We start from the raw sequence: 27,362 nt of genomic DNA, 5'->3' as shown, positions 1-27,362 counted from the left end.
TACTGGTGTGTAGTTAATGTGAAATAGGTGGTTGTTTAGGTAATTGGATGCTTTTCATTTCATGAAAGTGAAATGGGGTTGTTGTGCCAGAGCCATCTCAAGGGAGTTGTGGGCGATTATATGTCATTACCACATGTATATTAATAGGTCCTGGTAATTCAACCGTACTATATTTTTCAAATAAACAAAAATCTTGAAGTCCCACAATAGCCTCCAATTACGAGGAAGTTTCACAGCAGTGTCTAAGAAATAATGTAAACTGAAAACAGCAGTCGAGCTAAATGGGAGAGTGGATTTCCAAGCAAAGCTAAATTTTTAACTTTGAGCTGTGTTAATAATTCACAAAACAGATTCTCGATGCACTATCTGGGCTTTCAGCTGCTTCGTCCAATCAGTCCATTATTTTTAAATTTAAAGGAGGAAGAAAATAAGTAATTTCCAGTGAGGTCTGTTGTATCAATAATGCAGGGTTATTTCAAATGTTCTGGAGGATGTTACACTTAACATCAGGATCATGTACTGTTCTGCTTCTACCTTAGAGATAACAATTACTCAAACTTACATTTCAGTCTTTATTTATTTATTTCTCTTTAGAAACAGCACAAGGATGTTTCTCTTACTTCTGTACAACATTATGGGCTGCCACTCATAACCATTTTACCTATTTCAGCAGATCCCCCAGGCCTTTCTACAAAATCCTAAATAATCCATTACATCAAAAGCAGAGTTTTGTCCACAGAAGACAGATAGGAAGGGGAAGACCTGACCTTTTAGCAGAGTACCCTTTCCAGGAAAAAATCATCATTTCCATGGCAAAAAGAGAGACAGTTTGCAAGCTATTTATTTTCTGAGCTTTCCTGTCCTAAATCTCAAGGAAGGAAAAGATGGAGAATCACATGATAGCATAAGAAAGCAATGTTTTCTTTTTATATATTGTTTTATATGAAAACAATAACATCAGTGTTGAGTCACAATGTGAAATAAAGCTTTACTTGTAAGGCAGTTACATGGTAGAGCAGGGAGTCACAGTCTCCTCCTCAGCTTCAGCAGGGTTTTCCTTTTAGACTTCTGCAGGATATTCCACTTCAGCTTTTTTTTTCTCTTAAATTAAAAAAAAAAAAAAAGTTTATTCGTAATTAAAATAGGAAAAGTCTTAATTAATAGGAAAAATTAAAATAGGTAGGCAATGACACTGCTGTGCTGTGGAGCCCTTCTCTACAAGGGCACCATCAGGGCTAAAGTAACTTCAATGTAAGACAGAAAACAAAATGTCAAAAGATTGGAAAAGAAAAAAGGAAATATCAGGAGAGAGTTACTGATAATTTCCAGTAACCCCATCTCATCTTCTTGCACAGGAGAGTGTTTCAGCTGGTCCATGAGCAGTAACATCACAGGGCAGCCCTGGAGGGACCTGGCACTTTATTTGGTCTATTTTCTTAGTCCCTTGGACAAGGGGCTCTCAGCCTGAGACTGGGAAAGGCTGTTGTACAAGAGCTTGATTTATTTGCCTTGTAAAATGTAGTCGTAGAGGGAATATGATTGCCCTTTCTAAAATACATCACAGGAGTAAACACCCCACAGGGAGAAGAACAATTTAACCCAAAAGGCAATGTTAGCACAGGAACAAATGGTTAGAAACTGGCTATGAATTATTTAGATTAGAAATTAAATGAATGTTTCTAACCGCCCGAGTGGTGAGGCTGGGAACAGCTTCCATCAGGAATACTGGGAGGCTGAAGAATCAGCTCCATTTCTGGTTGTTCTGGTTTCTGGAGGTTGTTCTGTCTGTGAGAGAAGCTTTCAGCAGGTGGGTTCTGCATGGGGAGCTCCCAGCCCTGATGGCCCTCGAGGTCCCTCACAATCCTGTACCCACAGCATCGTTCTCCACTCAGATCCCAAATAACAGTGAAAGGTGGTCAGAGCTTTGCCAGAGGATGAAGCACCATGATGAGCATGAAATGATGAATAAGATATCTCCACCCAGGCAGAGCAAGTGAAATCTTGGGAGGGTCTGGGTTGATTTCAGCAGGCTCTGTGCAGGACAGCTGCCAAAGAAGGCAGCTTCCTCCTGGAGCAGGTGTAGTTTCCTTATGCTCTGGTTCATGTAATTTTCTTTTTTTGGTTTCCATGAACTGCAGTCTTTCTACTTCATTCCTTCAGCCCTCACCCAAAGCAAGCTCCTTGGCACTGGGACAGGACAGTTCTCTCCCTCCTCTTGCCATTGTAATGGAGTAATGGAAAATTCATGTCATTTCTGGAAGCAGAATTACCAAAGATCTTCCTCATTTCTGTCGAGATGTCCTTACTTTCTTCATTAAAGTTAAATGAGGCATTACTTTCTATTGTGACAGTGTTTCACACCAGCAGTTAATTTTTACACAATGCTTTTCATTAGTAAAGTTCTCAAGGCTGGTAGGGATTTTTCTGGATTAAAGGCAAGATTATCATTAAAACCCTTTTCATTTATACTTTCAGTCCCTTAAATTTCAGTTAAAGAATCTTTAGAAGATAAATGGCTCAAGGCATCTCTTCTCTACAGTTCTTATCCTGCATTAGACTCAGGAAAGTAATTTTTTTCAAAACATGAGGAATCCCTTTGTCTCTACCTAAGCAAGCCACCCAGATACAAATCTCCTTTCCAGTGTGCCAGCTGTGTATCCGTAGCTGAAGGAGGATGTGAGGGGCTGCTGGAGAAGCCTTGCTGAGATGTTTTGTCCTTAAGCATCTCCCAATATGATACTGAAAGAAAAAAACTCATATTTGAGCCATCCCATGGCTGTATGTGCCAAACGCCTCTGAGCTTTTATGGAGGAGCCCTTGGTTTTCCTCTGTGCCCACACCAGAGCCCATCACACTGTAACTTCTCTCTAAATGCCTCTATGAGGTTGTCATTATAGATAAATATTATATTTATCTATATATTTATATATATATATATATTTATAATATCTATGTATTATATATATAGATATTATAAATAACTAGTTTTGTCTTCCTAATCAAAGCCAGAACAATTTTTATTATTCCTTTTTATTTTCTTTTTTATTTGATCATCAGTCTTTCAGTAAAATAATGCCAAACGAAGACTGTCCTGCGATCAGGACGTGTGTGTCCATGCCCATCCTAACCAGCCTGTTCTTCCCGTGGGTGTTTGCAGCCCCCCAGGATGGAGAGCGTGAACGGGCTCCTGCTGGGATATCGCATCTACTACCGCGAGCTGGACTACGACACCGGAGCCGGCACGGAATCCAAAACCATCCAGAACCCCTCAGCCCTGAGAGCAGAGCTCACACGTAAGCCTTGGACCTTAAAATATCCCACCGTGGTAATCTGTCATTGCACCAGGCACTGCACACCCCTCTTACCCCATGGAAATAAAGTGTAACTCTAAGAGAGCGGGGAATAATTCAGGTTTTACACAATCAGCCTGAAGATGCTGAAAAATGCAAGTGACTTGAGTGTGATCAGCATTGTAATGGTCTGTGCTGATCTCTGCCAGCGTGCTGGAATTGATGGTCTGTCCCCCACGTACCCTCTGATTTTCTGCTTCCCCTACTTCCACTTGATAATTACCCTGGTACGCTTTGTTCTGCCTTCAAACAAGAGACACTTCATTTTCCTCAGCTGGCAACTTTTTCCCTTCTTGTTGGTTTTTTTCAATAGTTTTTATAATTGACGTTTTGTTTTTCTTTTTACAGTATGAGGAAAACAGCTGAGGAGAATTTTAAAATAGAATTTTTATAATTTCAAAGTGCTTGTCCACATTTTAGAAGAAAATAGCAAAGATGAGCAAGAATTTTTAGGTGCCTGCTTTCCATTTTAGTCACTGGGATTTATGGCTCACATGGAAAGAAGGTGGTGAGGGAGAGGAATAATAGAAAAAAATGAAAGGCTTTTTAGATAAAGGCTAGAAAGGAAATCAGAGAGAAGAATAGGCAGAATAAGATGATGTGAGGCAGACATGTGAACACTCAGTAGCCTGAGAAATAAAGTCCAGCAATGAGATGTGCTCATGTAGGGACCAGCTTTTGTCCTCTTCGATGTCACTGGAATATTCAGAATAAGATAATACTCCAAGAGCAGCAGAATAGGGTTCAGTGAGACTATTTTAATATCTTATATCATCTGCTATGCTTTCCTGAACCCATAGAAATGATTTCTACAAAAGCAAGAGTGAATTTTAATGTGGGTGTGGATAAGTAGGTGCATTAAATATAAAGTAAGCCTTTAACTCTGACCTCACTTATGTGGTCAGAGCTAATTGAGACTTCTCGGACTGAGCAGCTTGAACCAGGACAGAGATGTAAAGCTCTCATAGGTGTAGGAATGCAGAAGGGTTTTTCTCAGACAAAAACTGAATGACTGACAGTGTACATTATGAAATCATGAATTTGGATGCTCTCACAAGATGGGGAGCCTGTGAAACCAACCAGTTTTGTCTTTTCCCTCTTTTTGTCTGGCCCTGCAGCTATATTCCTAATTACTGTAGAGGAGAAAAAACAAGCTGCACCTCTCCAGGGAGTCAAGAGACAGAGAGAGCAAGGGGTGGAGACAAATGTATTTTAAGCTAAATTTCCCTCTTTCTCCTCATAACTCTCACCTTAGAACACCTCTGTTCCTCACTGACCCACAGTTTTGCACAGCTTAGCATATTATTACAATTCACTCACAGCAGGAATCTTGAATTCTTTCAGTGAAATCAATTTCAGGGAAATCAAATTCACGCTTAAAGAAACAGGTCCTGCCCTGATGTAAGTGTTCACTTTGTGGTCCAGCTTCCAGCTCAGCACTCTGCAGCTCTTCAGGTTTTGAATTTTGCATCTCGAGAAATCAGCATGTAATGCACCACTGTGGGCTTTCGCCCCTAGAAATCATTTCGTTTTTACTCATTTGTTCTATTTAATCTAAAAGCCAGAACATCTTTGTGTTGTGTATTTGTGAGCTCTCTGTTTGAGGAGGAAATGAAACAGCCCCATGTGGGCGAGATGCTCTCGATGTGTTACGAGAGAGTGATGTGATTTTATTGCCCTTCAAGGTATATTCCTAAAGCTTAAACTGTGTATGGGTGTGCTGCCTCATTTGCCTCTGTCTCTGCTGTACATCATTTGCAATAACTATTTCCTTGCACTGTAACAAGCTTTCTGCTTTGCTTACCCTGAATAGCCCAAAGCAGCTTCAAGACAGTGAACAGCAGCTCTGCATTAACGACGTATGAATTAACACGTAAGTGCACATTGCCTTCAGTTGAGACTCTTTGTAATGGTTCAAAATGTACCATGGGCAAACTCCTGTGGCTCTCCTCCGTGGATCCAGCAGAAATCAACACAGATTAATGACTCTGGCTTTCTCCAGTTTCTTTTTCTTTAAGCCTTTTGTTTCCCCTACACCCAGATACATCGATGATGCAAGTAGGTAGCTGTTGTAAAAATGTGGCTGCTGGGAAGGTAAAACATTAGTGACTGTAACAACCCAGCATTGCTGATGCTAAATGAATTTTGATTCACTTGCTATATGTTCTGCAGTCCATCTGAGTTTAGCTGTATCACATCATTAGTCCTATGATTCAAGCATTGCGATGCTCGGGCATTCCATGGAGTACAAGGCCAATTTAGAAAGGGCCCAATGAATTTATGTGCATCTCCAGAGGTGTTTTCAATTGGAAATGAATAAAATAACATTCGACAGAGTTAAAAGGCAAGTTGCTTTGTGGTGCTGATGGTTCGCTAGATAGGTTTTGCCCAAGGCTTTTGAGTCACAGATTGTGATGGACTAAAAAAAAGAAAAAATGAAGCCTGATCCCCACTGAAAGTTGCATGCATGAACTCTCGTGTTCCATTTTCTTCCACATCCAGTTAACACTAAAATCTCCCTTGTGACTTCTCATGGCAGAAAAAACAGTTTCCCTGTGCAAGCTGCCCAGTACTATACGTGTGTATCTTGCTATTGTTTGTTTATGAACTCAGCACTGTTATTTCTGATTTGCTTGCTCCATCTTTTGCAGTCCATCCAAATTTAGTGACATGACATTTAAAAAATTGGGGCTATATTAGGTATAATTTACAGTATGCCAGAGACTGGGGAATGATGCTGAAGTCACAGTTAGATATTGGAGCACAACACTTATAAACAGTTCTGGGACACTGAAATTAGACAAACTTGCCTAATTAGACTTTTTGAACCATACCAAACCAATGGCACACTGTCAGCCCTGTGTTAAGGGGACTCTGATTCATAGATAGCAGGGAAAATTATTGGCAAACGGAGAAATTTGGACCTCTGGCCATGCGTGTCTTAATTCAATGCTCATTTAAATAGGGCAATTTATATTATTGATTGCTCTCTTACTCTAATTTCCCTGTTAAGTATTGTAGATGATAAATTTATCTGTTAGGATTGATTCTTTCATCCTGAAAATGCAAAATCTGAAACTACTCAGGCGCTGCCTCCCTCAATGACGTTGATGTGATTCTGCTCCACCCTTGTTGCATCTGTTAATTACCCACAAACAATTGGGGTTTTTAGATTTTTTCACGCTTCTCTCACTCTCTCACCTCATCTGTCAGAGTAGTTTCTCTGTGTCAGCAAAGAAATTTGTTGCCTGGTGTCCAAATGGAGTCCAGCCTTCAAATTCTCTTTTCTGGTTGTGATTGATGGTCGGGCTGTGGTCATGTTGGAGGAGAAGATCCCTGTGGAGGACCTGGAATGGTCCAGATTCCCCACTGCACTCTCCCTGTGCACCTGCTTCAGCTGTTCTAGAGCAGTGCAGTTCCCAAATGCTCCCCCTAAATCAGCATCCCAGGGATTAGGCAAATGCTAGCCAGGCTCTTCCCTACCAGTACCAGGTCAAAATGAGACCTTATGGTGACATTCAAAGCCAAATCCTGCCATTTTCTGTACTTAAAAATGACCTAGAGATGTTCCTCTGGTTAGTTATCCATAAGAAATAGAGAGAAATTATTATTCCTCTCACTGGAGTGTCACTGTGAGGAAACTCTGGAAAATCCTGCCATTTCATCACAAATGTCTTTCAAAATGATGCAAATACTGTTGTGATGTGTGAATTCAGGAAGGCTCGAAGTAGACATTGCACTATTGTAGTGTTCTATTGCCACTGCTCTATTCTGAGAGACAAGTCTGGAGATAGAGGTGTTGGAGTCTAAAAGATAGCTGTAATACAGTATAAATCATAATATATAACGTTAATATGTAATATTTTACCTTTTCAGAATTGAAGAAATACAAGAGATATGAAGTACTAATGACAGCATATAATGTCATTGGTGAGAGCCCTACCAGCACACCAGTGGAAGTGTTTGTGGGTGAAGCAGGTAGGTGAAAAGAAAATCAGTTGATTTATTTTTCCAGATAATGTTCAATAATTTTCCAGGAAAGGCATTATTTGAAAAATTCACCAGTCATTATTGCTGACAGTTTTTTGTTGCCCACTCTCCTGGAATAGGCACTGGCAGTTTCTTGCCATTGGAAAACCAGTTGGTCTGCAGGAAGGAGGGAAGAAAGGACATTTGAAAGAAAGAAAAGAAAATATTTTTGGAGTTGCAGGAAGATGACTGTTCATACCAAATTACCTTGAGGGAAAAATTGACTCGAGTTAAAGAAGTGAAAAGTGGAGCACAGCAAAGTCACAAGGGAAAAGAAACAAAACTACAAAACAAGGGAGACTCAGAAAGCTGATCCTTTTATTTTATAACTCTCTGTGTAGAGGCATTGCCTGGCACCACACTGGCTGTGTTTTTGTGTTCTTGAAGCAAGGAGATGCATGTCTGGTTTAGTGCTGGTTTTGGAGACAGGGCTTGGGTGCTCCCAGGAGTGTGCAGACTGTCCCTGCATCCAGCCCCGCTCAGTGGCACTGCTCAGGCCTTTGCTTATCTGGATCTGGTGCCTGAGTCCTTTTTGATCATTTTAAAATGTTTAAAAAAGATCCTTCCCCCCACTGGAAGGCTGGAGGTGGAAATGAGGACGGAAGAGTTGAGCAGACGCTTCTGTGAATGCCCTGAGGAGCGGGTGCTTTGTGAGAGCCCAGATAACCCCCAGCCAGTCTGTCCCCCCAGAAATCCAGCTGGGAAGGGCAGGATTGGAGTGGCTGCTGCCCTCCTGCCAGCAGGGCTGTGGTTGTGGAGATCCCAGCTGGGGGGAGGCAGGCAGGCTCTGAAATCCCCGTTCGTTCTGCTCTCCATTTCTGCAGCAGCAGCGTTTGAAGCTCAGAACAAGGGGAGGCAGCTCGACCCTCCCATTGCCTGGCCCAGCACTGGAGCTGATTGCACTTTGTTCTGTGTCTCGGGGCTGTGGGATGGAGGAGCTATCAAAGCCAGCACTAATTCATTTCATTATTGCTCATTAAACATTCTATTGCTCAAAACTAAGCAAAGCACATTTTTTTAAGAACTCTGCTGTGCATTTTTTTAAACTCTGCTTAACCTTTTCTTTTCAAATATGGTGCAACATTCACCATCTTTCTTTGAAAACATCATAAATTAATCAAAGCAGCGTTGTCCTGGAGAGACAGCTGGCAATATTTACATTTTTTTCTAGTTTGCTTCTGCTCCAGCTTACTTCTGCAACTGCAGCAAAGGAAGTCCCAGGTGGAGCCAACTGTATCTGGCTTCAAAATACATTTTTGTTTCCGAGCTAAGTATCTCCCTGCTGCAAATGGAGCCAGCACATGCACTTAAACACATGTACACAGCATGGGAAATCAGCTGGGGAAAACAAGGAAATGCTGTTACGTTGTGTCTTTTAATCCCACAGTCCAGATCTTGCTATCATAACTCAGGGAACAAGGCAATGGAAGGAGACAGACTTGGGAGGACACTGAGATAATTACAGGACCCCTGAGTGTCTGAAGGAAGCGGGGCTGGAATTAGATGAGCTTTAAGATCCCTTCCAACTCAAACCATTCCGTGATTCTGTGCTATCCAGGAGGCCTCCTTTCCCAGGCAGGGCTGCTGTGTCTGAAGTTGCAGTGTGTGACTTGGCTGTTGTGTTAGAGTTCCTGGATTTACCTCTGGAAAGGGACCATCCAGGTTCACACAGCAGAGATGATGAATGTAGGATCTTCCTGCCGATTTTCACTCTTGTTGTGTGAAGTTATTACACTTTGTTATATAACTGCCTCTTCCACCTCCAGAACTGGCTGTGATTTATACTGTGAGTAAAGTGATTGGAGATGGTATTGCAATTTAAGTTTTAAATTGATTTGTGACACCTTTGAGTTAAAGTGTGCTGTGGAAATACAAGGTTTTTGCTGTTATTGTTTGCTCAATGTTCTTACCCACGGTAAAGGCAGTTAAGCAGCAAGCTGGAAAAAAATGAGTCTGCTGAGCTCCAGCAATGGGGCACTCAGGTTAAAAACAGAGAAAAGCTTCCCAATAAACAAGTGCTGACACAGGCACAGCACTGGGCACAGCGTGAGTGAAGGTGGCCAGTCCCTGGGCTGAAGCTCTCAGGTAACTCTTGTCTCTGTGCTGTTAAATGGGGCCTGGTTCTGCCCTAAGCATTGCAGTAACTCTGGGAGGGGGGAGAACATTCCTCTCTGGCTCTTAAAAAGGGATAAAAATGGCCTTTGTGCCTTTGGGAAATGTGCTGGGCTTAGGCCAGCTCAGTCAAAACACCCATTTCTGTTGGGTGTTCATGTTGCTGGTGGTTGTGCTGTTCAGCTTCTACAGAGTGGTGCAGAAGGAGGAGTGTCTGTGATTCCTTCCTTCCCTCTTGTGCTCTCCCCTGATAGATTTGAAATTTTCCCTATAATCAGACCTGGATTTTTACAGTAAAAGTTCCAGTAGGTAATGGAACCACCTGAAAAGCTTGGGGGGAAAAAAGCTACTAAAACCAGCCTTCCTCAAGTTTTGCCAATTAAATGAGCAAATATACCCAAATGGGGAGTTTCTCTCCAGCCCTGGAGTGCTCTTGAGCTGTGCTGCAGCCAACTGCCCCCTTGGGCAGCCTGAGCAGGTCTTCCCTGCCTCTCACTGATGGGCAGGTGGAAATTCTGGGGGAGAACAATGGGCCAGCCATGAGTAAAAGGCCTCTGTAGCCCAGCTTGCATGGTGAACAGGAAAGCTGGATGCCAGTGGTTTGTATCTTTTTTTGGTGGTGGGTTTTTTATTTTATTCTACAGGTGGAGGAAATGCTTTCCCTTTTTTGGGTAGCCCATAAGATCAAAGGCTTCCTTTTGGGTTCTGCCTGGATATTGGCAAAACTCGCTGGTGTGGAGAGCAGTTCTTCCCCAAGATGGGAGAGTGGGCTGGGAGTCCTTGAGCTGAGCACAGCTGGGAAGGATGTGCTGCCTGTTCAGCCTGAGCAGAGCCCGTGTCCTTCCCCCACCTGCCTCAGGCATCTGCATCCCTCTCCTCCAAGGCCCAGAAGATCCTCTAACTCTGCCTTTTTAGAGCTGGCTGCAGCTCTGCCCTGCTCATTAGAGAACCATGTGCATCTCCTGACAAATGACAGAAAAATTGAAAGCCACCACTTGCAAAAATTAGGAAGGGAGTCGCAGCCCCGCTGGCAAGCCCCCTTTTCGCCTTGTTAATTCATTTAACAGTTCAGCTGTCAGGGATGCTGGCTCTGATTGGGGAGGCAGTGAGTGTTCAGCAGAGGCTGGCTACTGATATTCATCCCAGCCCCAAACACAGCTGCTACCAGAGGTGCTGTTCTGCTCCACTGAAATTAAGACTCTGTTAGAGCAGCCACTATATCAAGAGCATTATTCTACCAGGTTGCTGTCACCACCTGATTGTGTGGGGGGCTCTGGAGTTCGGGAGACTCCACTACCTGCATTTTAATTAAACAGAAATCACAGGTTTGGGCCAGGCGTGCTTCACCTAATTTGGGAAGGTGAATAAAGTAAAATGTGGCAATACAAATCCTGTGCTAACGAGCCTGCAGCCTTCGGTGCTTCTCCCATATACTGCAAAGCTGTTTTGGATGAAAAGTAATGAAATTCATCATTTCTTCCAGCAGCTGTTGCTGGAGTAGAGTGAGTGTGTACAGAGAAGGGGTGGCAGAAGGGGTGAAGTGCTTCGAGAGACATCAGCCTTTAAACAGGTTGTAAATCCATTTGTGTGAAGAGGGGAGTGATGTGTGTCATTATAACTGATGGTGACATTGGTGACCTTCAGAATTCACAAGAACTGATGAGGCCGGGTTGTTGTTGTTGTTCTTTTAATGATGATCTCTGAGAGCTGGTTCTCTAATGGGAAAGGCAAGGAGTAAAAAGAGCTGGGAGACAAATCCCTTTGTTTAGTAGTCCTCCATTGAAATGCCACTTTAGTTGTACCATCGTTTTTCAGAGAACATTACCTGGCTCTCTCATTTTCTTCCAAGTGGAACTGTAGCTTGGAAAAGAGCAGGAATGGAACAGTGATGTCTGCTTCTTACCTCTGTCTTCAAAAGCTGAATCCACCTCTTGGTGCAGAGCTAGCAGACACCAAACCAAATTTCTTCCTGTTGTGTGCAATTATTCTCATCTGCCCTCCTGCCTGCAGCTCCACAGGTGTTCCTGGACCTCACAAATTTTATTTAATTCACCTGTAGCTGACACAGGAAGATCTGCTCTGCCAGTAATGTCAGGGGAAGCACTTGGAGCTGCCTGGCCATCTCCAGCATTTTGCTGGCCAGAAACAGAAACCACCTGGAAAACTCCAATACTAAAAATAGTGAAATAGGCTTGGGACAGAAAAGGCTACACTGAGAGAGCGAGGCATGATAAGGACAAAGAAGCTGTGTAAGGAAGCAAAGATTTGACTCCAAGTACTTGGCTCCCCTTTAGAAACTGCTTCCAGCACAGAGCTCTTGTCCCTTCTTACCTGGTTATCTGTGTTGGGGCAACATCCCTTTGTGCTGAAAGCAAGGAAGGTTGGCAGGACAAGGCTCCTTTGCCCTTGGGTGCTTTAATCTCTTCCTTCAGGCTTTGCTCTTTTACATGTGCACTCCAGATTCCCCCAGTGGTGTCACCTCTGTCCCTTTCTGGAGAAGGGGGTCCCTCAGCGCTGTCTGGACCCCTCTTACAGCACAGCAGCTTTATCTCCTGCCCTGCCCCAAAGAGCAGAGGAGATGCTGTGTGGAGTCCCCTGTGCCTCCTTGGTCTCAGGCAGGGGAGGAATGACAGGATTCCAGCACATCCGAGCTGGCAGCCTGCGCCCTGTGCAGCCCCTGGCTGTGCTCTCCTATCTCGGTGCCACACGAGGGCTGGCTGTGCCTCTGCAGATAGCAGCACGCTGCTGCTGGCACAGCTGCAAGAGCTGGGTGGGCACTGCCATCCCAGATGCCACTGGAGAAGGGAGGAGAAGGATTATCATGGCCATTTCACATTGCAGTAGTCTGAAACCTGTCAGCCTTGGGGATGGTATCTTCCCTCGATAAACAAAAAGGAATGGAGGGAAGCTATTGGGGAATGGAATGGTAAATGAATTCTTGGTTTCACATGCTCAAACTTTAAACAAAGGGCAACTTTGGTGCTTTAAAAGCACCAAGCCTCTGAAATAAAAGGATGTTTGCCTTTTAATTTCTGACACCTCTGGACAGCAAGAGGCTACCTTTGGGGGATGGCAGGGTGTTTGAAACTGGTTGTCTTTTCCCCCTCGTCTTTAAATTTAAAGAACCTGCAGAGCTGTTCCAATGTGATGCTCAGTTCTGGATGAGCTTTACCCTGTCATTCTGGGAATGCCTTGCTCCAGGAGTGACACTGGGTTGCCATCCTGTCCCCAGTGTCTTTCTCTCTGAGAAGGTCTCCTATCAGCTTGGAGTTAAACATGCAAGCCATGTTCTCCAACAACGTGCTAAAAGACAAAGAGCACAGCAAGAAAGGCAAGCTGCATGAAGATGAAAGGAATAAAAGAAGTGGTGAGACATTTCCTAGTTGGTCTGGGAAAGTTACCTCTTTCCAGTTTCTCTTGGAATTCAATTCACCTGTATCCCAGCAGCATCCCATTTCTGAGAGTAGGATTGGCCACTGGGCACATCCCAGCCCTGTTTCTTGGTGGATTTTAAACTTCTCCAGGTTCACTCCATGTACAAGGGCTTGTCTGCAGCAAGTCCAATTTGAATTTCTTGTTCCCCTGAATGCAGCTCCACTGGAGGTAACAGGAGTGTTGATAGCATGTGGCTGTGGGAGCTAATCCTGCAGGGCTGTGACAGGACAGTAGAAAATAACAAAGTGTGCCCACATCAGAGCATTAGTCACTGCTTGTGTGCTACTGGTATTGTTACAATGCTGGGGAGTTATGGAAATGAATTTTCTCTTTAAGGCTTGGCTCCCTTTCCTACTCAAACTGGCTATTTTTTAAGGGTAATTTTATATTCTTAATCTGTTTACAGATGATGTGAAGGTTTTGCTAATTAGACTTCCAGATTTGGTGGCTTAGCTCAGTAGCTGCTCTTACAATGGCAAGACAGAAAGTAACCGTGCCAGTGTGAGTCTGTGGAAGAAGTGTCCTTAATGTCAACATGTCAAAAAGACATCCCTGCAGCTCTCTGGAGACTGAAATCTAATGTCAAGGCAGAAGGAAGCAAAGTCTGGGAGTCGTAGTGCTGTCAAAGCAAGTTATTCTACCATATAGGAGAAGGAATTTTAAGCGAATGCACTGGAAAGCAGTGTCCAGATTGAGACATAGATTTGATGGGCTTATTTGACATCTTTAATTCTCCATTGACAGTCCAAAGCTCCCTAAAATGATTTGCAATGTTTTCATGCTGCAAGTAAAAGCCGAACGCGCGCCTCATTAACAGCTCATTAAGTTGTTAATATTGGTCATCAGCAGCCTTTGGTACGGCACAATGCTTTATGCAGTGCGGCAGCTCCTGCTTAGCTCGGGTCTAATTGCCTCTTTTCATCACGTCTCAATGTAGGAAAGACGTTTCTGTCCTAGCAGAAACATCCGCGGTGTTTGATGCGCCGGTCCCCGGCTGTGGCAGGGCCGGGAGGAGCGGGCACCGCTTTGCTCTGATGATGAACTCACAATTACCCCAAGCGTTTGATGTTGAAATTTTTTTGTGCCGATTTTCTGTAGCCCCCGTGCCCAAATCCATCATGAGCTCGTGGCTGTGCGCTGCAGCTGTGGGAGGGCAAGGACAGATGAGCTGTTGTGCTGCTGCAGAGCTCCATGGGCTGGGAGAGCCAGGGAGGGACATCCCTGCGCAGGGAGGAGAAACCTGATGGTGTATGCAGAGCTCCGCTGAACTCACAGCACAGCTTACTCCATTAAAAGCACAGGAATTAACCTTCCTCTCAAAAAACATGAGCAATCAGTAATAAAGTCAAATGAAGCAGAAATTGCCCTGGTAAAGAGTTGGGGAAGCCCCTGGCTGATAACTCCTATTCCAGCAGACACAGGCTGGAGTTGGAGTGCTTTGACTAAAGGGTTATATTTGCAGCCAAATTCCTATTCTGCCTAATTGTGCAGTCCTGCTCTGCTTGTTTGCAGTCATCCTGGGATATGTGAGCAAAATTTGTGCTGTAAGTATTTTCATATGGGTCTCAACTCCCGTGGCTTTGCCTCCTCTGTACAGCTTTGCTGTGAAGCCAACTGTGGAGAAACACAGTTGGTTTTCTTCTCTGACATCTGTTTGCTGTATCCATCGTCAATCACAGAACTGGAGGCTTTTCAGGTTGCTTGTTGTAGACTAAAAACAAAAAAGTTGCAATTTTTTCTTAAGAAAGTATGAATTAGTAATAGTCTAAAATATCTTGGCTGCAGCAGCCCAAGCACTGAGATAGAACGGAGGTGTGAAACTGCAGCAATGATCTCAGGGATGAAAAATAAAGAAAGAAAGAGAGAACTCTCACTGAGAGTCAAAAAAATTTAAATATAATCTCTCTCTCCCCAGGAGCACAAGAACACAGTCTTCTGTGGGCTCCCTGGGGTTCCCTGACCATTGCAATCTGTAAATCCTAAATTAATTCCTCGTGGGGGTCAGCTACCCAAACTGGCATTAAAGCCACAGTGAAAGGTTATTCCAGGGGCAGATCTCACCTGTGCCCTTTGACTTTTTTCTGATACAGCTTTTGACATTTGGTAGATGGCAAACCCAGGGGAGGTTATTTGATACGCTCTCTTGGCTGCAGTGAAGCAGAAGGATTAGACTTCAGTAGGTGCTGCCATTGCTGTTAGTGGATGTGAAGTGGGTGCTTTTGTCAGTTGCCATGAACTTGTGGTATTATGATATTCAAATGTGGCATTAACAAATTATAATAAGTGGAACATTACTACTAATAGAGGAGGAGGAATTTTGGGTCCTGGAGAGTGTGAGGAAATAAACTGAAATTGGTAATTTTGCTTCTCTAATGGGTAGATTTGTAAGAGAGTGGAGGGCAGTGCTTTCCCCTCCTGTACTGCTCCCAGTGCACATGAGAGAGGATCAGCAGCTCCTCACCATCCCTTGAACAACCTTCAGCCCCTCCTGGGGGTGAATCCTGCACTCATCAGAGCTGGCACTGCTCTCCTTGCACAACTATTTCTGTTCTTCGATGGAGAAACCCCCAAGTGCAGGGATGTGAGGGAGAGGGAGCTGCAGGAGCCATCCCTGATTTCATGGGTGTAAGAGAGAGGGGGTTTCACCTTGCAGGCTCGTGCCTCCCTAATGCTGTCAGGCTCTTGCTGCTCATGGCCCATCTCTGCTGACTGCTGGGCTGCCTGCCTGTGTGTTAATATCCATCCTGACATGAAAGAAATAGAGGAAAAAGCTCATTTTATTATTCCCCCCACTTCTTGTTTTAACCACCTGTATGCCCTTTCCAGAGGCAGTCTGACAGTTCTGTGAGGGCTTTTCTTTGGGCCAGGCTCTCTCACTTCCTTGATGGATAATCTCAGTATGCAATCTGAAAGCCTCCTCTAGGGTTGTGTTTGCTAAGTAGAACTGTGGAATTAGCAAAAGAAAAGTGTGTAGTTTTTGTTTGCAGGCTCTTTCACAGCACTGCTCTGTGGGGTTTGCCATGGTTCTAATACCCAGATCATGTCTGCCCCATGAAATTCCCAGATTGCACATGGCTCACTCACATGGGAAATCCAAACCCAATTTAAAAGATTAGGGGTCACAGCAACAGTGTGTTCACCATTGTAAGAGTTAGTGAGGAACAGGATGAGAATGGCTCCTCCGTTCAAAAAGGGCACTGGCAAGTAAACCCATAGATCTGTGTCTGTGGAAAAGAGACTGCACTTCTAGTCCTTGTTTCATTTCAGTTTTCAGGAATTCAGTTTGCAGGAATGCCATCTCCCCCTCCCTCCACCCCCACCTCCCTCCTGTATCTCTGCAGGTGCTGACAATACCTGTGCCAGCACTGGGAAGCTTCCCAGTGCTAAGCATAGAAGCTGGGGATGTTACATTTGGGGATCATTTGCAGCTGCTTTGATTTATGTTTCTTCATTACTTTAATACCCTTAAAAAATTGATGTGGCTAAACACAGCTACTGTACTAAATGTGGTATTCAGAGGAGAGCCAAGTGTTTGCCTACCCAGACAAGATGGCACAGAGTAAAACAACTGCAGGTGTTCTGTTCCAGACTCCCAAAGTTCTCATCCTGACAGCTGTTCTCTTTCTCCTCTTCACCCTTTCTTCTCCACTGAAACAGGTTTTTCTATTTTTATCTTTCTATTCTACATCTATTTTTGCACTTCTGCCCTGTCTTCCTCAGCATTCATGAAGGTGAGAGAGATGTTTTTCAAGTTCTTCTTGTGTTCACTTCCACTACATGAGATGTTTTAATTCCTCTTATACAGTTCTGTGCAATTGCGTAAATCAACACTTACATCCACATCCCTTGGAAAGGAGTATTTCGAACTAAAACCTGGCTTTTACAGCTGTTTTAGCCTCCTCTCCCATCCAGTTGAACATCTCAATGAGGGGGAGGCCAGATTGCTGCTTTGCTGAGACTCATTTCATGTCTCAGGGTGTCACAAACCTGGCAGTTGGTGCCAAATTGCTGAGTAAGAGAGCAGGAGCACTCAGGCCCAGTGTAGCAAATGGAGAATGTTGGAGGGGTTAAGACCCACATCCCTGGAATGTGGCTCTGCCTCTGTGAGTGCCTCTGAAACACATCCGAGGAACCAAAGAGAGCTCAGCCCTTGGAACAAGCACCGACTTCCATCACAAGATGCAGCCCAGCCTAAAACAGACAGAAATTAGTGGGAAGTGAGTTTTACATTCTAAATATAGGTTGTGCTGCTCTTCACAGTGGAAAGCAGCTTCACAGTAGCTGGTTTTGAAGCACAACTGACTAATTGTTATTGAGCTAATCAGCATCCCTCACGCAGCATTCCTGATGGCGCCAGGCTCTGCTGCTGGGGAAGCTCTGATCCTCCCACTGCTCCCTCCCAGACTCTGTCAGAAAATGGCCAGTAAACACTGAACATCCTTCTCTCATGCCACTTTTCCTTCATGCAAGGAGTGACTGTAGATATCTGCACGTCCACCTTTTTCGTCATTCCTGGGAGGAACCATCCTCACATTTCTTCTCCAAGCCTGTACTGCAGGAAAACCCCACTTTGCCTGTTCTGCTGATCAGTCTCACTGCTTTATCTGGTGCCCTTCTGTTTTTGTGTTGTGTTTGGCTTTAGAATCCACTAAACTATTGCTTATCTACACTGTGACTTGAAGGCAGTGGCTGCAGCTGAAGAAGCAGCAATCTCCATGTCACTGCAGGGATATAACTTCAATACAGCAAGGATGGTTTAGATTAAGCATCAAAAAGAATAATATGAGAGTTATTTTGTTAGTGTTCTATAATAGATATCCCTATTTTGTTTATTTTTATTTTTGAAGTATGGATATTACACAAACCCCTATTTTAAGAGCTGCTAAAGTAGAGAGGTGCTGGCAGAGTTTGTGTGGGAATGGCAGCACAGTCTGGAAAGAAGTCAGTGATTGAGATTACATGAAAATCTGACCAGCAAGCTGATCCCAGTGTGACCCAGGAGGATGATGTCTGAGTCCTCTCCAAACCCTTTTAGCCCTATTTTCCATGACTGTGTGTGCCAGGAATCAGTGTGTAAACTTTGGAAACTCAGGTGTGCAAGATTTCACCATCAGCACACCCTGAACTGAACACTGCTGTCCCTTGTTTTTAATCACTAGGTGGGGAAAATTACAGCTGATACTCAGAACATGCTGCAACCACCCCTCCATTGTAATGAGGAGACAGATTAGAGGATTTTGGGGCCTGGAGCTGTGTCTTTGTTCTGTGTTTATGCAGCACATTGTGCAATGAGATTCTCTAGGTCTAACACCAAAATGGCCTCTAGGTGCTAACACCAAAATGCAAACATATTGATTACTAGGGAAGAAAGGCAGGCATGTTCTCCAAGTCATGCTTTGAAGAACTTAGGGGAAACACTTGCTAGATAGAAAAGGATCAGTGGTCTTTACAAAACAGAAATTTGCTTGGGATTGTTTGGGATCAAGCTGATGGACAGAAAATCTTTCAGTCTCTTTCACTGCATTTTTCTCTTCATTTTTGGCCTGAATCTTTACTTAAATGGCATGTGAGTATCAGGAAATCTTGTCCCAAACTTGTCTGTAAGTTTCCTGCCAGTGACACTGCCACTGCAGAAACAATTAGAAAACCAGTAGAGGAGAAATCCTCTGCTGCCCAGAAGCTGGAGCAGATATAAGAGCAGTGAGGAATCCTTCACAAAACCAGTTATCAAGTTTGCCCAATGAATCACAAGGATTTGTAGCCTACCTGTGCCACAGAGCACCGTGGTGATTGTCACAGGGAAAAGGAATAGTAGCTCCGTATTGATGGAAAGCTCTGGGTGCCACACAGCCCAGAGAACAAATATCCCAAGTGAGAAAAGCTGAGGTGAACCTTCTGCAGAGCACAGAGCTCTGGAGCAGGGAGGCCACTGGGGATTTCAAGCACCTTCTCTTTAAAGGTTAGAAGCATTTGCAAGCTCAAATTGCCTGCAGTGAGAGCAGAGGCTGCTCAGTGCAGCTGGGAAATGAGGGCAGTGATATGTTTAAATGTGGATTTAGATGTGTAACTTTATTTATGGGCTCGTTTTGACACTCTCACCACGTTTCTGGATAGATTTGTTGTCTTTACACGATCCTGCCAACAGCAGCCCAGCCCATATTTGTTGCTATTTGTTACTAATTACTACGCAACCTGCTCAGTCTTTCTCCTTAGGTTTTGGCTGAGAGTGAGTTTCAAGGAGACAATCTCAAAGGTAAATTGAAATCAGATAAGAAAAGAAATGTTTACAAATATCTGCATGAGATTCCAAGGCAGGATACGTGCGCAGAATTTTACTTCATGAGTACACAGATGTTTTTTTCAGGGAAAGTGAAATGCTTTCCACCTGCCAAGAGCTGTGTTTGGACCCTCAGGGGTCTGTGTCGCTCCTGCTATAGTTGATAATGTCACTAACACCTAAAGCAGTGTGAGGTATGTAGCTTTAACCTTGCTTTTTATGTATTTGAGATTTCAGCAGCCGTGAAAAATCCCGAGCTCAGTAATCTTGAAGTGCATTCCTAGAAGGTAAAAAGCCTTTTGAATTCACCTTTAAAATGCACTTGCTTTTATTGGCACAAGCTATCCATATATTCAGGGCATGGTTTGGGATTGCAAACAGGTGGGGTCTTCAGGGATGTGTTTCCTTCTTTTTGAAGTATTTCACTTCACCTTTAATGGAACGTGTTCCTGCACAGAGCCACATCAAGCGTCAGCAGCACTCTTCTGCTGTCCCTCGCTGTCAACAAGAAATCTGTGCTTAGAGGAGGGGGGACACATCAGCCTTTGAAAGTTGAACAGAGGGACAGACTCACAGGGCACAAAACCAAACAATTTGCATCTTGTGGAGGCTCTGGAGTAGTGAAATGTCTTTTTCCACACTTTTTTGTCGTTCCTCCCGTCAGATTTTCCTCCGCCGTGCCAGCAGAAGTGCAGCTGCAGCAGCGAGTGTGTTGGTGCAGAGTTATCACTGGCAGGTTTTAACCACTGTGTTTCTTAGATGTGCTGCATGAAGGGGTTGAGGAAAAGCAGTGTTTTTCTGGCAGTGGGTTGTACACACCGTCTCCTCTGATGGTCACGTCTCAGAAGCGGTATTTGTTCCAGGCTGCCACATGGCATCCAAAGAAAAATGCTCTTGTAGATGTTGCTTCAGACCCGAGTGTTGAGAGCACTGTGAAGCTGTCAGCTCAGGACAGACAGTGGTGTCACTCCTTAGAAAGGAAATGCACTGCTAAAGGGACCCATTTCCTCTGTGATTGTACACGTTCCTGTTTCCCTGAGCGTGTCATCCTGGCAGATCTCTGGCATGTGTTTTCATCTTTGCTTTTTGTGATCAGTTTCGCCTCATGCTATGGTTTGTGCTGTGAAATTCTCAAAATCTTGAGGCTTTTGGTCCCTAGCAGCGCTGCCTTGCACTGAGGGCATCCAGCCAAGCAATGAGCACAGAAGGCAGGGCAATAATTAGACAAGTGCACCCTTGTGACCAAGCTAGGGTTTACTGATGGTCACTGTCACCTCATGTATTCACTGTCCAGCCAAAAAAAAAAACAAAAAAACCCACAATAAATAAATAGTTTTAACCAAACCCTCAGATAAAGGCTATTTTCAATTTTACCTTTCGCGTTTTAATTGTATAGCAATAATTTTGCAATAGAGTTGCCGATGGCAAACATGCAAAAGACATTAACTTTATTTATGTTTTGGATTATTAATGTGGCTGTTAAAATTCCTCCAGTTAGTTTTGATTGAATTGTTTTTTTGTGCGATTCTGTCGTTTAATGGAGCGGTAAATAAGAATTTCTGATAATGAGCCCAAGCATCTGTCACAACAACCTGGCGCTGGTTATTAACATTTCCATTAACGGCAGGGTGGGCAGTGATAATATGGAAACCACACAGTTAGAACAAAATAAATAGTTGGTGTCAGGCTGAGTGGGTGTTAATTACTTTTTTATTTTATAACTCTGGGGGGAGGGAGTATTGGTAGAAAAGTGTGACTTATGAAGGTCATTCTCTCTTAAGAAGGAAGTCTCCAGAGGAGCAGCTAACCGGCGCTATCCAGTGCAAACGGTGAATATTTTATCACTTCTATTTATGGCCCAGAAAGGGGCAGAGAGAAAAGAGACAACTTTCTCAGGGGGTCTGGCAGAAGGCTATGGCACTGTGAACACAGAGAAAGGAGAAGTGGAGCCTTTGTCCTGCCTTTCTGCAGTTTGAGCAGGACACGCTTCAGCTCCTTTCCTGTGAACGGAACAGGAGCTGTTTTGTTAAAACCTGCCGGAGGCTCAGACAGCAGGCTGGGAGAACAGAGTGTCCTCAGTAGCTGCTGGGGAGGAAAATCCACCTGCACCAAGTGGGATCCTGACAAAGGGAAGGGATGGAGTGACCCAGGTGCACTCAAAGATTGGTTTTCTAGCATTGCACAATGCAAGGAAGAAATGCCATCAGGAGCCAAAGAGGGCCAGTGTGTGCATGTAAGGTGAGGTGTAATCAAAGTGGAGCTAGAAAAAAGTCGTAGTAGCAAACTAAAAGTCATTCTGTCATACATAAAATAATAGTGCATTGATTAGCAGCTGTCTGGGTTTGGAGGTAATTTTAGGCAGTATTTTAGCCCAAAGTCTTGCTGCTGAGTGGTATTTAGGCTGATGGTGGCCGGGGCTGCCTTGCTCACCAGGAGCAGTCGATCAGGAGCACCATCCACTGCCAAAGGTGAGCCCCAAACTACCAGGGAACCAAGGCAAAATTTTCCTTTCTTTTTCAAAGCTGCTGGCAGGGTTGAGTTGATTCAGTGTCTGAGGCAGCCTGTGTGGAGCAGAGCACAGCCACTTCCCGAGGCTCAGCTGCTCCTCACTCCTCTTGTGCCGAGACATCCCAATGACGCAGATACCCCAGGGCTGGCTCATTTCTGACTTGTGGCATAAACAGAGCCTGTCCTGGGTCCTCCTGCAAATGAAAAACCTGGCTGTGAGCTAATTCTGCTTGTCACTGTTAATTCTTCTGTTCTCCTTCCTCCCTAGCACCGGCGCTGGCCCCACAGAACATCCAAGTCCACTCCCTTTCCGCGAGCCAGCTGGAGCTCACCTGGGACCCCCCTCCTGCCGACAGCCAGAACGGGAACATCCAAGGCTACAAGGCAATCCTCCCATTTCTACTGTTTTCATTTATCTTGCTTGGCATTGCTATTTACTTGTGAGAGCTCTACGAAGTGCAGTCGCCCTTGCCGCATAAGGCAAATTAGAGCAGTGCTCAGGCTGCAGCAGGGAACAGCAGCAAGTCCCAAAACCAAAGAAAGAGAATGAGATTGGGAGGGAGGAGGAGAGAAAAGGGAGAGTGTGTCATTATTTATGGAGAAGGAGAGCATGGGGGAAACAGGGGATGCAGAAAAGGAGGCAGCTTCACTTATGCAGGCAACAGATCAGCTACAAAAAGCAACACAGCTACACAAGAGCTGGGGGCAAGAAATGTATTGAAGAAAATTAACTGTGCTTTCCCTCCATCAAATGCTACAAAAGCCTTTAGGAAGAGCAGAACTTTCTACCAGCCAGAAGCCTAAGCCAGGTCAGATTTTGGAAGCATTGCTTCATTTCCTTAACTTTAACAGAATTAAATCAGAGTATTAATTGCGTTTGGTTTGCAGGAGATGAGCACGTTGCAGAGACACACTGCTCAGCATCTCCAGCATGAGAATGGACCCTCAGAGAGTGGGAATGGGCAAGTCTACAAACACTGGAGCTTGGCTTGGGTTCAGTGTCTGGCTCTGCCTCTCTCCATGAATTTAGATCCATAAGTGAAGGAAAGCCAAGCCAATGTGAATAATCTGGCATCCCTTCTTGGCAGTAACAAGCATCCTTATATATCAATCCCTGTCCTTTCCGTTTTGTATGTATATAGATGGCTTCAGCAGCTTGGCTTGGAGAGCCAAGGTGGAGTCTTGCCTTGGCTTGTTCTCTCAGCTCTCTGGCTTGCTTTGGCCTGTTGTAATGCTCTCACTGCCAGGCCTGTCCAATAAGTAGGGCTGGCACCAATTTCCCGCTTGGAAACAACTTCTCTGAAGACTAATTTTATAGCATCAGGGTAAAAATTATGTAATGGAAGAAAGGGGAAAAGCACCTCAAGGATCTTTAGGGGGAATCTTTGTTATCCTCTTCAGGAGGGCATTTTTCTGGCTGTGCTGTGAACACCAGTGGTGTGAGTGCTGTATGATGCAGAGGGGAGTTAGGGACCATCAGGGTGTGTCAGCATGCCAGTGCTGACAGGCAGCTTGCATTGCAGGGAGTGTTTAAACTGACCTCTCCTCAGTGAACCCTGGCAGCTCATACCTGCTGTCATTAAGCCATATTCTTCAGCCTTTGCTCTATTTTTGAGTGATGTACTCAGCTATGTGGTCACTGGATTCAGAGGAATTTGCTAAGGAAAAGATTTGGCACATGCTGAAAAACCTGGCTATCCCAACAGAGGAGTCCAGAGCAAGACTACACTGTCTTTCTGGTTGTTTTGTAGCTGCAGTGGCCAAATATTTTCTAGGTGTAGGATATAGTACAACACATGACAGGATGAAGGGAATGCCCTCAAGTTGTGCCAGGGGAGGTTCCAATTAGATATTAGGAAGAATATCCTCACAGATATCTTGGTCAGCATGGGAGCAGGCTGCCCAGAGAGGTGTCGAATCACCAAGCCTTGAAGTGTTCTGAAGGCGAGTGGATGTGGGACTTGGGAATATGGTTTAGTGGCAAACCTGGTGGCTGATGGTTGGACTCATGATCTTAGCAGACTTTTCCAGCCTTAATTGTTGCAGTTGGTTTGAGGGTTCCCGGGGAGTCCCCAGGGGCCCCCTAAGCTGTATTTGGGTGGTAGCAGCAAGCAGGCAAGGAGACTCCACACAGCTTCTGAGGGTGAATTAGATGAGGGTTTATTGGGGTCCCAACCCCGGGAGCAGCATGGTTACTGAGGGAGAATGGGGAAAGGGAAGAGAGGCAGAGCCTAGGGAGAAAAGGGCCAAGAAGACCTGGTCTCCCTGGCACCGCTTAACAGGGAGATTCAAAGTGGGCACGGAAAAAGACTTGGGCCAATGGGATTATAGATCCATGATACTTCAGGGGAGGATCACAGGCTTCGAATAAACCATACATTTTTGAGGGGTGAGACAGAGCAAACCATTTAAATAAACTGTAACACCACACTTAATAATGCTAGGATCCTGTCTCACTGTTCCAACAGATTTATTACTGGGAGAGTGACACCCTGAACGACACGGAGAAGGTGAAGGTGCTTTTCCTGCCTGAGACCAACGTGCGGCTCAAGAACCTGACGAGCCACACGCGGTACCTGGTCTGCATCTCTGCCTTCAACGCGGCCGGGGACGGCCCCCGCAGCAGCCCCACCACGGGCAGGACACACCAGGCGGGTACGAGGCCGACCTGCTCACCTGGGCACAGCCAGGGAAACGGGGCATGCAGCAGGGAACCGAGTCCTGCTCACCTGGGCACAGCCGGGGAGAATGGGGCATGCAGCAGGGAACTGAGTCCTGCTCACCTGGGCACAGCCAGGGGAATGGGGCATGCAGCAGGGAACCGAGTCCTGCTCACAGCCAGGGAGAATGGGGCGTGCAGCAGGGAACTGCTGTTTGGATTGGTAGGAAGAGTTGGCCTAGGTTAAGGTTAACTAAGGAGAATGGAAGGGGGACTGGGGTTCAGATTGAGATTGCTTGAAGTAAGGCTGGTGTTGGGGTTGTGGAGGATGTTGATGGTCGGATGGGCTCTTTGATAAATAGTTTTACTCCATCTGCTAGAGGTTATAGGAACCCGAATGGACCAACAATGTTTGGGCCCTTTCAGCCTTGTATATAGTATATAACTTAGGATTTTGCACTCTACTAGGGTAAGGAAGGCTACTGCAATTAAGATTGGGAGGGCATAGGAGAGGGCTATGATGAGGTTGGTTAAGAGAGGGTAGTTAGTCATGGGAGATGATTTGAGTTAAGCTAGGGAGAGGATTTGAACCTCTGAGTTAAAGGACTTAAGCCTTTTGCATTTTCTCTGCCACGCTAGCTGGTCCTTTCCTTGGATGTGGTATGGTGTGATAATCTTTTGTAATTTAGTTGTTTTCATTACTTAAGGTGAAGGCTTGCTTGTGGTATTGGCCTCACTATTCCTATCCTTTTGTACTGGGAAGAGTTCATCATAGATAGAAACCAACCTGGATTGCTCTGGTTTGAACTCAGAAGTCTTGAAAGCGGGGAAAAAATGTATAAAATAGGTGGAGTGTGAGGAAAGGAAGTGATAGAGCTGAAATGAGAATGGAGTGGCAGAAGGGCCAGTCCCTAAACTAAGCTGGTCCAGAAGGAAACAGTCTGGATTTGTTTCTGGTTTCTGCTGCCATGCCTGGAAATCAGAAGGAGCTCATCTCCAGAGTGTGGAAGTTGCCCTGATGGTCCTGTGAAAGCAAAGCATTTTAGAATTCCTCCTTTTTTTTTTTTTTTTTAAGTTGTTGCAGCAGCCTCTCAGGCTGAGCAGTCCCAGTGCTGGATGTGCTGGGAGTGCTCTGGCACAGGGTGAAGGCAGTGCCCTTGGTGGTGGCTGTGAAGAGGAGGTGGCTCCCATTGCACCCTTCTGAGAACCCTTCCCTTCCGTGCCCTCTCTCCTTGTTTGCTCTGGAGGTTCAGTTTTGCAGCTGACTGGCTGTATTTTTAGGACAGGCTGTGTTTGTGACTGATTACAGGACATTTGGATACAACTGACAAATCCCATTCTCAGCTTGTTTCCTTTAGATTTAGGCTGGGCAAATAAAGCAATGTTTTATAATATATATGTATATTAGATGGAGTGCTGCTGCTGCAATTCAATCTGTGTGCAATTCTTTCAGCACCCAGTGCTCCCAGCTTCCTGGCCTTCTCTGAAATCACCTGCACAACCCTCAACGTGTCTTGGGGCGAGCCAACAGCAGCAAATGGAGTCCTGCAGGGTTATCGAGTTGTCTACGAGCCTCTGGCTCCTGTCCAGGGTAAGAAAGACCTCTGATCATACATATTCATGGGAAATGACACAATGGTGCTGTAGCACCTTTCATCTCTGCCCAATTTCCTACTTGCTCTCTGCCGTTTTCCAAGAGAAGCCAGGTGGCAAAGGGTAAATAAAACAATTCCACTTTTGCCAAAATGCTTCAGTGAGCCATAATATTGTGGAATATAGCTTTTGTCTTGTCTTCTCTCATTTTCTTGCACAAACTATAGTGTGTGTGATTTGAAAAGTCATTTTACAGCCTTCATTACCTGGTCTGGGCGAAGAGGAGGCTCAGCCTGGGAGTGCCTGATTGTCTCCACGCTTTGCCTTTGAAACTGCTGAGTAGGCTCCATCCCAGAATAGTTGTCAAGCACATTTGTGTTGCTTATCACATCATGTGTCACTTCTGTTATCACAGAGATTGCCCAGGCATCAGATGTGCTGGTCATCACTGCAGCACCTCTGCTGTGACAGGCAGGATAACGGGACAGAGACGTGGCTGTGTCTCTTCACACGGAGTTTTCAGGCAGCATTTTCAACCCAGCACCAGAGTTCAGTTCAACCACAACAATGTGCAGGCCACAAACATTTCATTAATTTGCCAGAAAAGCAACAGAGAAGGATTTGGCAGTTTCTCTGAAAACAAATGTAAATTCATTCCAAAGGTGAATTAGAAAAGATGACATAGTTTGTGGATGGGCTTATTAATATTTTTATATTCCTGGTAGATTGCCAATAGTTCAATAGGATGTCCAGCTTTGGCAGCATGACAGCAGGGAGAGTAATTTCAGCCATTGCCAATCCATTTTAAACTCTTTTCCAAAGGAATAAGGATATCAATCACTTGTATTTGCTTCTCCTGTAAGGAATAATGATCTATATTGCCTGAATATCCATGTCTCATGCACAGAGAAAGTTAAACTCAGGATTGAAAACACCAGAATAAAAGCACTGTCAGCCTTTATGGCTGGCAGGTCTGAGCACAAAGAGCTAATACAGGAAGCATTTCTAATTCTGACCAAGAAATGTGCACAGGGTGTGCAGGAGGTTCAGGCTGGTTGGGCGTTTCTTCCCTTTTCTTCATTCCTACAAAATGTTCAAGAATAGATTTTTCCCCCCTAAAAATATGGAAGTGTCAGATCATGTTTTCTCTGCATGTATTTGACTTAACATCCTTCAGAACCTTTGTTGCCTTTTCCTCTCTTCCCCACCTCTGCCTGTGCTGCCCCTGACTCCAGCTTGTCTCTCCTTCCCCTCTGGAGGATTTCTGATGTGATCAGGAAGGTTATGGAGGGCTCTTCCTCAGATGCAAAATATTTGCCTAAATTTATTTTCCAGTCTTTGGCCACCATTTGCTCTTGTGCCAACATTTTTCTTTCAGCAAACATATTTATTCTCCTGC

General features: G+C 44.7%; 1 protein-coding gene across 2 annotated transcripts in view; it reads left to right on the top strand.

Annotated features, from left to right (window-relative positions):
* The window catches only part of SDK1 (sidekick cell adhesion molecule 1), a 382,650-nt gene that overhangs the window by 329,305 nt on the left and 25,983 nt on the right, over nucleotides 1-27,362 (top strand). Inside the window, exons 33-38 of one of the 2 annotated variants that reach the window (XM_074553324.1) lie at nucleotides 3,158-3,293; nucleotides 5,164-5,223; nucleotides 7,227-7,328; nucleotides 21,980-22,095; nucleotides 24,180-24,366; nucleotides 25,824-25,961. In XM_074553324.1, coding sequence (XP_074409425.1) covers nucleotides 3,158-3,293; nucleotides 5,164-5,223; nucleotides 7,227-7,328; nucleotides 21,980-22,095; nucleotides 24,180-24,366; nucleotides 25,824-25,961 — 739 coding nt within the window. The remainder of the gene's footprint in view (nucleotides 1-3,157; nucleotides 3,294-5,163; nucleotides 5,224-7,226; nucleotides 7,329-21,979; nucleotides 22,096-24,179; nucleotides 24,367-25,823; nucleotides 25,962-27,362) is intronic. The other variant, XM_074553325.1, reaches the window with a different exon arrangement.

The sequence above is a fragment of the Zonotrichia albicollis genome, chromosome 16, assembly GCF_047830755.1.
Source record: "Zonotrichia albicollis isolate bZonAlb1 chromosome 16, bZonAlb1.hap1, whole genome shotgun sequence".
Taxonomy (NCBI): Eukaryota; Metazoa; Chordata; class Aves; order Passeriformes; family Passerellidae; genus Zonotrichia; species Zonotrichia albicollis.
The sequence above is the reverse complement of the archived record's forward strand: the minus strand, read 5'-3'. Positions and strand labels throughout refer to the sequence as shown.